Source organism: Eumetopias jubatus, unplaced genomic scaffold (assembly GCF_037043125.1).
Source record: "Eumetopias jubatus isolate StellerSeaLion01/CBP00866 unplaced genomic scaffold, mEumJub1_p1.0 scaffold_4, whole genome shotgun sequence".
Taxonomy (NCBI): Eukaryota; Metazoa; Chordata; class Mammalia; order Carnivora; family Otariidae; genus Eumetopias; species Eumetopias jubatus.
Window position 1 is genome coordinate 133331529 of NW_028274810.1, and position 12531 is coordinate 133344059.

The window sequence follows — 12531 nt, forward strand, 5'->3', positions numbered from 1 at the left end:
CATGGAAAAATTTGCCTGAATTCTTTTTTTTTTAAAGATTTTATTTATTCATCAGAGACAGAGGGGGAGAGAGAGAGAGAGAGAGAGAGAAGCAGGCTCCCAAGGAGCAGGGAGCCCGATGCGGGACTCGATCCCAGGACCCTGGGATCATGACCTGAGTCGAAGGCAGACGTTTAACCATCTGAGCCACCCAGGCGCCCCTGCTTGAATTCTTGATTCAGCCCCCTAATCTGATCCTCTATTTTCTCATTCCTCTGTCAACTCCAAAGAGCTGCCAGACTGATATTTTCAAAACCCAATCCAATCATGTCATCTCTGCTGAAAACCCATCAATAACTTTCCATTGCTCTAAAAAAATTCCGTAAGCTTGTCAGAAAGGTTCTACAAGGTCTAGCCCCTAGTTGCCCTTCCAACTGTACTTGGTACCACATAGCCCCTCACTGTCTTGGCAACAGCACACAGATTTTCTGTTTGGGGAATGCCCATTTCCTCTAGTGAAAGTGTCAGTATACCTATTCAGAACACGTTTCCTACTGCTTCTCATCTAGTTAATGATTGCTATTCACCTTTCAGGTTTCCAATCTAAACTTTCAGGTTCTAATCACTTCCTCAAAGAGTCTGTGTTTTTGAATTCCCTAACTCGTTCAAAGCCCACCATATGACGTCAGTACTAAATGCTCTTTATTCACAGTATCTGACAGAAATGTAACTTTAAGTGTTTGTTTTGTCATTTGTTTAGAACCTCACGCTCTACTGGACACAATGCTCAATGAAGGCAGAGATTACCCTAACTTTTGATCATCACTGTAGCCCAAGAGACTAACACACTTCTCCTTGGTACCTTATAGATCTCAATGGATATGTTTTAAACAGATGTCCAAATGAATTCACTTTAAAATTAACAGAAAATTTATACAAATAGCCAATATGATCACATATGTGTCTGGAGTCTGTTAAGAAATGGTTCTCTTGAACAAACTTAGTGACTCCTGCCCTTTCTGCGAATTGTTGGACAGAAGATCTTGTAGGCAACACTAATCCAGCAGGCAAGCCTGGTGGTCAGGACAGAGTGGTACTGAATGAACTCAAAGACCAACTCACTTTGACCAGTGACCAGGCAGTGTTACTTAGCAGAGAAAGCACAGCACTGGATTTGAGGGTTTCATGGCTTTTTCTAATGCTGCCTTCCAGTTGTTCCAACTCTATTATAAAATAAAAATTTTAGGGGCACCTGGGTGACTCAGTCAGTTAAGCGGTTGCCTTCAGCTCTGGTCATGATCCCAGAGTCCTGGGATCAAGCCCTGCATCAGGCTCCCTGCTCTGCGGGGAACCTGCTTCTCCCTCTCCCTTTGCCTGCCTCTCTGCCTACTTGTGCTCTCTCTCTCTGTCAAAAAAATAAATATAATCTTTAAAAAAATAAATAAAAATTTTAGTTTAGGTAATATATTTTGCTAAAACAGTCTATGATTACAGAAAATGTATTGGCTTTTATAAGTATTGTATTAAATCTAGGCCAAATCACAATACAAATGTTAACAACCAAACTGTTATATATCTAACACGTACTAAAAGCAGACTACCTATTTCACAATTTTGTCAGATGCTGATTCTATGATAGTCTCTTTATAGAGATAAGAGATAAACAGGAGTGCTGAACAAAGAACTTGATACAAGAATGGGCAAGAACATTGGTTTCAGTGCTGGAAGATCTGTGTTCCCATCTTGTTTTCAAGTAAAAGTCACTCATACTTTTGGGTTGAGGTTATTTTGCTGTAAAATAAAAATTTCCCGAGAGAGAGCTATTCTATAAGTTGTGATCCATCTCATGTATTAGGAGTTTGGGTTGATTTCTCTCTTCTGTGAGCCTACATTGAGGATCTTCAAGGAAACCATGCAGAGAAATTGATTTGCATGGCCTGTAAAGTTGGGGACACAGTGTATTATTATTAAACCATGGTTGAAATACTTAAATGTTGGTGTTAAAGCCATAGGCTGCAGGTGGGAAGAAACCACATTTCCACAGAGGATGAATAATAAATGAGGTATGTTTTCATTTGACCAAATGCAGGACTTTTGTGAGGGAGTTCTGGTCATGAATTGTCTTAGATCCTTCCCAAGAGGCCCAGCTGGAAGGATAAGGAGACAGTTGGAAAGAAGACGGAAGTGAATTATTCTATATCCATGTTGTAAGGGAGAAATGTAGGCAGACAAACAGACACATTCCCCCACAACAAGGGAACTGAATGGGGCACCTCTGAGGATCCCATAAAGGTTCATGAGCAAAAGAACCATCTTTTAATCATCTGCTAAAACCCTTGGAAATGGTACCAAATGAGTATCAGACAAGTAAAAGGATTCATGTGCCCCGATCCCTTCCACATCCAACTCCAGGAGGAATCACAGAATGCTCGGTGAGTAGGGGTATATGAACAAAAATACTAGGAGGGCAAACAGGGAAGAAGAACTCACTCTCCTTCCTTACCTTTGCCCCATTTGCCACAAACCCAAACTAGGGAAAGCAAAGAACCTTAACCCAATGAAGTCAGTTATTTAGCAAGTAGCCAGCACTAGAAGTATTAATCAATGAATTGAGATTTTTGAATAAAAAAGGATTTTTTAACAATTTTAATGTCAACTGAAATATATGTTTGCCTGGGACAGTAATCTAGAGAAACGGAAATAAATAGCTCACAGAGCTATGGTTTGAATAGGTTGTGTACTAGTGACACTACAAATATATGATAGTGTTAACATTTTATTTCCAAAGTACTACTCAGTCCTGGTGTTGGTACTGGGAAGACAAAGAGTAGAGGTAATTTGGGGTCAAGGATAGGGGAAAGCAGGACCTGCTTACCAGAGGTTAAGGTTAAATACTGAGGGAGGGCACTGTGTGTTCTGCCAAGAAAATTGTAACAATATGTCTCATAGTCTAGACAGGACCACAAGTTCTTTCTAATTACCCCCCAAAACTTAAAAATATAGAGAGGGCAGGGCTCCTGGTGGCTCAGTCATTAAATGTCTGCCTTGGGCTCAGGTCATGATCCCAGGGTCCTGGGATCGAGCCCCGCATCGGGCTCCCTGCTCCGCGGGAAGCCTGCTCTCCTTCTCCCACTCCCCCTGCTTGTGTTCCCTCTCTCGCTGTGTCTCTCCCTGTCAAATAAACAAATAAAATCTTAAAAAAAATAGAAAGAGGGCATGCATTGAAGATAAATATAACTTTTACAATAGTCGGTGATAAAAGTTAAATATCTTTTAAGAGTAGTAAACTTTTGCTTTCAATTTATGAATTATGGAGTTAAATGGATAAGGAGTGACAGGAAGAAGCTAATGTTATTTGATGTATACAGTAGAGTAATAATGTTGTTCCTGGTACCAAAGCATTTTGCTATTCCTGGCCCGTTATGAGTTGAACAGGATGTTGTCCATCTCTATTAAAGTTATGGATATAAGTCATTACATCAAATAACATTTGGTCATTATAGAGCCAAATTTGTTCCTCTAACGTTTGACTTAAATTGATGGAATTTTCTGAGTGGCTCAAGATAACCACCTAAATCTTGAGATTGTTTATAGTACAAATAAACTAGTAACTTATTAACTTGACTGTCCTGAACAGTGTTATGACAAGACAAATTTTATAGCTTCAATTTCTTTATAAAACAAAGAACTTTATCTTACACATCTCATACTAAACATAGATAGTCAAGTATCCCCTCTGTTAGAATACGCCATTGGCCAAAAGTAGACTTGTGGAGAACACTGTTTGGAAAATGGGAACCATAAGTCCTAATATAAAGCTAGTAAAAATGTATTTATAATATTGTATATACATATATCACATAAATACTTAGCAAAATACGTTTACATTATTTGGTGGAGTTACAGGGACTACATTACCAAAGATATATTAATTACTATATTATTTCTCTCTAAAGTTTCCTAGAAAAGTGATGTATTTTTTTAAGGATTTTATTTATTTATTTTAGAGAGAGAGAGAGCATGAACATGCATGCAAGTGGGGGGAGAAGCAGAGGGAGAGGGGGAGAGAGAGAATCTCAAGCAGATTCTATGCCCAATGTGGAGCCCATGAGATCATGGGCCTGAGCTGAAATCAAGAGTCGGACACCCAACCAACTGAGCTGCCCTGGTGCCTCAGTGTATTTTTATTTAAAGTTTAATTTCACACATACTTTCAAAAGCTTTTGAAAAATGCCACTGACAAAAATTATATTTTCTCTTAAATAGTTTCTTTGTTTTGTACATACCTACATTAAAAAAAATAAAAATAAAACTCAGCCATACCATAAATTTGTACAAAGTGATTAAAGGTTTCCCACAACAGACCTTAAGAACAATGTTGGTTTTGTTTTATTCACTTCATCATCTAATCAATGAAAAGAAAATCTTGATCCTGTTATCCTGAGATCTAATAGGACTGTAAATTTTTACTTACTTTCATTGCTATTTCAACTAGTGGTTATAAAATGGCCAAGATATAGATTATATTTATATATGTGTTTAAAATGTTTTCATGGACTTCTCATTTTATTTAATCTTTATTAGTATAATATGCGCTTGGTGTCACGATATTTGGACTGCTGTTTTTATCCAAAACTGTTAACAGAGTTGCTATAATTGCATTTTTCTTAATGACATATAACTGAACATCTTGTCCTTGTTTTAACAGCTGAAGATGCGTGTGGAGGAACAATGAGAGGATCCAGTGGCATCATTTCAAGCCCTAGTTTTCCTAACGAGTACCATAACAATGCTGATTGCACTTGGACCATTGTAGCAGAGCCTGGGGACACAATTTCACTCATATTTACCGATTTCCAAATGGAAGAAAAGTATGATTACTTAGAAATAGAAGGTTCTGAGCCACCTACAATATGGTAAGTAAATAGTTGCTATTCTAACCTAGCATTGATGTCACTGCCTGGGGTGACTGGGGATCAAAGCACAGCTGTGTTAAGGGCCTTTAAAGGTTTAGTTATTTAAAAGAAATTATAGTTACAGGAAAATTGTAAGGGGAAGCTGTCAAAGCTGAGGGATATTTTTGAAGATAAGGGTACTAATACATCAAATAGATTGGAATTCTGAAAGATGGAACTTTCCATCAGTATTTAATTATCAGTCATTGAAAAGTAATGTGACTTAAGCACAACTGTGTAAGAAAAGAAAAGATGTTCCTAATGTAATCTACAATTATGTTCTTAGCATGCCAGTCCATAGTTGGTGGTTCCTTTTAAATTAATTGAATAGTCTGGGAAATAATTTGCCTTTGTTTTTGTAAATAGCTCTTTTATTTAATCTGTTGTCTGAAGGCAAAAATTAAACTTTATGATCTGGGTTAGTATGGTCTGTTTTTTACAGACTTCAAGACATGGTTTCATGGCAACTGCAGACTTTTCAGAACATGTTTTTGGAGTATAATATTTTTAGGAGAAAATGTTTCATTATACTATTTTAGAAATCTGAATGCACTGATAGGATTGAAGTGTAAAGTAGATTATGAATCAGTAACTGAGTGAAGAATGATGAGATTGGTATAGTAAGGCAATTGGTAAACACTAGACTAGGAAGGGCCCTTTAAGCCATGTAAAGGTTTGAATTTTCAAATGATTGTTCTTACTAAGTGCAAAGGTTGATCTGAAGAGGAGCTCAATTAGGTGTAGGAAGATCACTTAAGAGGTGATTGCTATAATCCAAGAAAAAAATTCATGGTAGCCTGGATTAAAATGGTATTGTTGGAGATAAAGCGGTAGAATAAGTTAGGGGGTATTTAGAGAGGCATAATGAAAAGGACTGTAGTGGATTGAGGGGTGATAAAGAAGGTAATGTTTAGATAAAACATCATTTTCTGATTGCACAAGTTGGTAAAGCCAGTAGAGATACTCACTGTTTTGGAAATTGTTGAAGGAAGGTCAAGTTTGGAGTGGGAATGCTATGAATATTAGGAATTGTTTTTTATATCTATTTAGATTGAGGTCACTTTGAGATGTCCCATTTAAGCCATCTAATAGACAACTATGTCTGCTTATATGATTCAGGATTTTTCCACTGAAGTATAACTGATAGGATGTAATTGATATCTAAGGTAAATGAACCAATAGACATCAATAATATTGGCTAGCTAGAGACAGGTTGGAATGAGAAGAAGCGAGGTAACTAGGACTGAGACTGAGCGCCACCAGCAGCATATAAAGCCCAGGCTTAGGAGCATTATCCTGCAAAGGACACAGAGGAAGTGCATATAGAGAGGCAGAAGGAATAAAGCATCACATAGACCAGAGAAGGACAGTGTGAGGAAAGAGACAATATTGTGGGCTGCAGCTGAAAGGACACTGAGTAAATGTTTAACAACAAATATTTATAGTTTTCGGGGATTTAGCAAAAGTACCACGTGGGTCTGTCATTCTAATACATTCCTTTGAAGGTAAGACAAAAGTTACACACTAGCTATACCCACTTTGATTTTTGTTTGTTTGTTTTCTCTTCTTCCCTCAAGCTGTCAGTACTCAGGGTTATATAACTTTTACTCTTCTCATGATAATTTCATGCCCAGGTGCAATGAAATTCAGCAGAATCTTGGTTTAAAATGTTAGAGAATTCAAAACCTTTTGTTTTAGAAATTGTTACTTCTACAGTGATACATATTGGAATCATATCAAGGTGGATGATAATGTCAGGAATTTTCCAATAATTATACTATCTTTTGGTATGCAAGTGATTCCGATAAAATCTAAGTTTTTAAACTCCCGATGTATTTGATTACTAGATATAAAGAAGGAAATTAGAAAACAATTTCTAATTGTTTCTTTGTTACCACTGAGCTCTAGAAACCAACACATTTGGTCTAGAAACTAACACATTTATTCTGGGGATCATAATACCCATATTTATGTTCATGTGGTCACTCTCTTTTCAGATTGTGCATTCTTAGCAAGGATTTGTGTTCCTATATGAACATCTGTTTTTATATTTCTGAGTTTCTATAACAATGTAGCTTCTCCAATAATAGCATCAGATCCATGAATTGCTCTTCTCTGTATTTTCTAATTAAATAACATTGGGACACTTTACTTATTTCCCTCTTCTTTAGGAAGAAAACAGTAACAAAGAAGTTTATTGTTTTACTGTTAGCTATTTTTAATTTATTCTTATTATGTTCAATTAGCCAGCATATAGTAAGTACATCATTAGATTTTTATGTAGTGTTCAAAGATTCATTAGTTGCATATAACACCCAGTGTTCATCACCACACGTGCCCTCCTTAGTACCCATCGCCTAGTTACTCCATCCCCCCACCCCACTCCCTTCTGTAACCCTCAGTTTTGTTCCTGGAGTCCAGATTAGTGTTACAGTAAATGTTTGGGTAGACTTGTCTGAATCCTGGAGATTATATACATATATATATATATATATATATATATATATATATATATATATATATCAATAAGTTCATTTAGCACTTTTCAAGAAAGTGATACAAATGCCCAAACTATATTATATTCCTATAAATGCCAGTTTAAAGATACATAGTGTCAGTAAATTAATAATACTGTATATAGCCACTTCAGTATCACAAAACAGTGTTCCTTTTAATTGTATTATTTATGGAACTGATGTATAAAATGATCTGTGAATAATTAAAATAAACTTCAGGTCTCTAACCAAAGGACTGGGGACTTGCCATTGGCTACTGTACTTTAAATTTTGCTCCTAAAGTTCAGGCAGTGAGGCAAGCCTTGCAAAGGCTGTGTTTGACTTTGGCAACATAGACCAAGTCAGCCCCAATAATCATGCAGCACAGAGAGTACTATCAGCCAGTGCCTTTCTTGCAAGCTCTATATTGTAAATCAGTAAGTTCTAGTTTGTTAAACAGTCAGCAGCACCAGTGTGTGATCCGACAGGAATGCAGTGAATCCAGTCAATTATTACTGGATGATAAAAGTTTCTGAAACTTTTTCAACGTCAACTGATTCCATTGCAGTGAAATGAAAAATGACATAGCACAAAGACACTTAAGTTCCAGTTTCAGCTTTGACTGTTTATTGGTAGGTGAAACTGGGTAAATTATGTCATCTTCTTAGAGCATCAGGATCCTCATCTGCAACATCCAAGCTTTCTTTCATCTTAATAGTCTTTGGAATTACCTGCTTAGGTGCTACAACAGGGGCACTGAGGTGGGAAGTAATTAGATATAGCCTTGGTTGGAGAGTTGGATTAGATACTCTTTAAAATTGTTTCCAAACTTAATCTCTTGGTTCTTACTAGAATTCCATTCAGTGTTCATTCAGGAATTATTTATTGGATATCTACTGCATGGCAGGCATTGTTCTAAGGACAGCAGCAACCAAAGTAATGGAGAGGTTTGCTTCTGCATAATTTTTGCTCTATCAGGGGAAAAAGCAATAAACAATAAACAATATAAATGTTAATGACACACTCTGTCTAGAGAGTGATAAGAAAGAAAAGACGAAGTAGGGTAAGAGAGGTCAATAAAGCAATTGTGGGATGATGGAGGTTACCTACCTGAGAAGTTGAGATTTGAGCAAAGTCTTAAAGGAAGGGGGTTAGCCAACCAGAAATCTCAGCAATAGACATTCCAGACAGAAATGCATTTAGAGCAAAATACATAATCCAGAGTGGAGCTCATTTTGTTAAAGGAATAGCTAGTAGGTCATGTGACTGCAAAAGAATTGCATGGGTGAAAGTGGTAGAAAAGAAAAATAATTAATGTAGCCCAGCTCAAGACCCATATTTGGCTTTTAGTCTAAGTGAAATGGGGAGTCATTAAAGGGTTTTGAGCAAACTAGTGACCAGACTTACTTTTAAAGGATCACTGTGGCTGCTTTGTGGGGAAAACTATAGGAAGGAAAAGTAGAAAAATAGACATTATTTGCAATAAGCTAGGTAAGATACTATAATTGTTAGGATTATGAAATGGCAGTGGAGGTGATGAAAATTGTTAGATTTTCAAGATGAAGTTAAGTGAATTTCCTAACTGAGGAGATGTGAAGTTCAAGAAAAAGAAGAAACAACAACAACGCTAAGAAGCAAGGATAGCTCTAAGGTTTCATGAAGACCTGACAGGATGAAATATCCAGGGATACTGGAAAGGCTTTTGATTAAACTTGCGGAGATATGATATGGAACTGAATTCTGGACATGTTAAAGTTTGAGATGGCTAATTAGTATTCTGTGACGATTTCGAGGAGGCATTTGGATATATACAAGTCTTAGTTCAGAATTAAAGGTGTGGGATAGAGATCTAAATTTGGAAGTTTAGAATTGAAAGTGATTGTTAAATTAAAAGAAGAAAGGAAAAAGAAAAAAAAAGGCTAAGAACTGAGTTCTGGGACACTCCAAAAGTCAGGAAAACAAGGAAGAACAAGTAAAAGCATTTAAAAAGGAAAGTTGATGATTTAGGAGGAAGACCAGGAAAATAGGGTTCTCTGGAAGCCAAATGAAGAAAACATAGGAAGAAGTAACTGATCCGTTGTGTCAAATTTGATGATCAGCTAATAAGATGAGCTCCAAAATTGATCATTGGATTTCATAATATGGAGGTCATTGGTTACTGTGATGAAAGGAGTTTTGTGTTTGACTGTTTTACTGGAGTGGTTTTAAGAGCATATTAGAGAAGAGAAGTTGCACACAATTAGTACAAATAAGCCTTTCATGGACTTTTGCAAGCAAAGGTGAACAAAGAAATAGGACTAAAGGAGGAAGTAGAGTCAAAATAATTCTTTTTTTTTTTTTAGTTTTGTTTTTTGGTTTATTGTTAATTAGAGAAATAAAACCGTGTGTTCATGCTAATGAGAGTGAACCTTAGAGTGCAAAAAAAAAAAAAAAATCGGTGGTGGTGGGGCACCTGGGGTGGCTCAGTCAGTTAAACATCTGCCTTCCGCTCAGGTCGTGATCCCAGGGTCTTGGGATAGAGCCCCACATCGGGTTCCTTGCTTAGTGGGGAGCCTGTTTCCTCCTCTCCCTCGGCCCCTCCTCCCCGCTCATGCACTCTCTCTCACTCTCTCTCTCAAATAAATAAATAAAATTTTTTAAAAAAATTGATGATGGAGAGAGTGGGGAGAATCGCTGGAGCAAAGAGAAGCGGAAAGTGGAGGTGGTACATCTGTTTGTGAAAGGAAGGAAATGGGAAAAACCATCGTCGAGAGAGAGACACAGATCAAGAAAATGAAGAGATCAGATCGGGTTGGGGACTACTCCATGACAGAGGTTTTATGAGAGGAGTTTAATCAATTTAGAAACTCCACATAGTGAAATAAAAAGGATCATTATCAAAGACTGGAACTGAGAGGAATGAGTGACTAAATATCTCACATGTAATAAAGAATTATATAATTGTAATTTTTCAGATTAGATGACAGAAAAGACATAATAATAGAAAGGTCAGGAAGACAAATTAATTGTATACTGGAACCAGAGGAGAAATGAGTTTATTTTTTAAGGCATGCGGTTGAAGGTTAAGCAGGATTCCAACAGAGCATGTCTATGCCCACCCCCCACTCTGAAATTGGAAATGTGTAACTTAATGATAACATAAATTATAACAATATAATATTATAACATATTATATATAACTTAATATTATATATAACAGTATTATATATAATTTAATATTAATGTTACTTAATTATACCTTAATGATCAGATAGGTTGAGTTAGGAAGAATTTGGAAGTCATAAAAAATGAAGTATTGGTTAAAGTCAAGGGAAATTTCTATGACATATATATTATATATGTATATATTTTCATATGTGCTAATAGTTCCACATTTAGTAGTATTTCTCAAATGATGTTTTTGTAAAATCTATATCAGAGTTGCCTGTGGTGTTTGTAAAAGTGCAGATTTCCCAGCTCCCACACAAATCTGGTGATTTACATTGTGTGGGCATGGAATCAGGAAATCTGTAAATGATGTGATTCCAGTGCATTGCTATAGAAATTAAAGCAGTTCATTTAGTTTAATCAATATTGTAACTGTGTTATATAACCATCCTGTGAGCATCCCACAGAGCCAAATATTTCTAAACACTCAAAATTTGAAGGACAAATTCGCATGATACATCAAACTAGTTAAGCTAATTATATAATACATACACATATGTATTTGGTATACATAAATGTAATGAATAGCACAAAGATTGTGCTAGTGGATCAATAAATTGTCTAACTAAACAGGATGAATTAACCAAAGGAAACTGGCCGTAATCTTGATTCTGTGAAAATAAATATCACAGATAGTAATCCTATTAAACAGGTGTTCCTTTTTACTCCTTTCTGACAATTATTAGGCTAAAACATGCAATGAAGCTATGGTTAATACATATTGCTACTTGTCCATAGGAGTAAAGTAACTTGATTACATACCTATTATGATTCTGTAATTTTGAACTACCTTCTTCTATTGTGGTAAGAGCATTTAACATGAGATCTGCCCTCTTAACAAAATTTTAAGTGTACAATATAGCATTGCTAACTATAGGCACGGTGTTGTGCAGCAGATCTCTAGAACTTAACCACCTTGCATCACTGAAACTTTATACTTGTTGAATAGCAACTCCCCCATTTTCACTCCCCCAACCCCTGGCAAATGTCATTCTACAATCTGCTTCTATGAATTTGACTGTTTTATATAGTTCATATAAGTGGAATTATGAAGAAATTGTCCTTCCATCACTGGTTTATTTCACTTAGCAGAGTGTCCTCAAGGTTCATCCATGTTGTCTGTGTTTGTATACACCACATTTTCTTTATCTATTGTTCCTTCAAGTTTGATTCTCTTTTTTTTTTTTTTTAAAGAGGTGTTCTTTTTTTTTTTTTTAAGATTTTATTTATTTATTTGAGAGGGAGAGAATGAGAGATAGAGAGCATGAGAGGGAAGAGGGTCAGAGGGAGAAGCAGACTCCCTGCTGAGCAGAGAGCCCGATGCGGGACTCGATCCTGGGACTCCAGGATCATGACCTGAGCCGAAGGCAGTCGCTTAACCAACTGAGCCACTCAGGCGCCCAAGTTTGATTCTCTTTAGGCAAATTAAATAAGACATTCATAAAATGGTAAGATATTACAGCCAGAAGGGATTTTAAGGATTCAGCTGCCCTGTTTTTCCCTTTGAGGGAGATGAATACTGAAGCCCAATGTGTATGTTGAATATCGATTCAAAGTGACAATTGAGGTCCTCGACTACTTGCTCCAGTGAACTTTTTGATAAAAAATACCTCTTGTTATTATGCATACAACCAGGGATTTCTTAAAACACACACACACAGAGTATATCAGTAAACTATTTCAAAAACCTGAGACTTTGACATATAAATATTATAATATATATTAATCTTTTTATCTTTTTATTTTTTAAAGATTTTATTTATTTATTTGACAGAGACACAGCGAGAGAGGGAACACAAGCAGGGGGAGTGGGAGAGGGAGAAGCAGGCTTCCTGCTGAGCAGAGAGTCTGATGAGGGGCTTGATCCCAGCACCCTGGGATCATGACCTGAGCTG

General features: G+C 36.5%; 1 protein-coding gene across 4 annotated transcripts in view; it reads left to right on the top strand.

Annotated features, from left to right (window-relative positions):
- Positions 1–12531, top strand: part of CSMD3 (CUB and Sushi multiple domains 3) — a 1163243-nt gene that overhangs the window by 317089 nt on the left and 833623 nt on the right. For all 4 annotated transcript variants that reach the window (XM_028122520.1, XM_088023099.1, XM_028122521.1 and 1 more), the window contains exon 5: positions 4688–4895. In XM_028122520.1, the coding sequence (XP_027978321.1) occupies positions 4688–4895 (208 nt within the window). The remainder of the gene's footprint in view (positions 1–4687; positions 4896–12531) is intronic.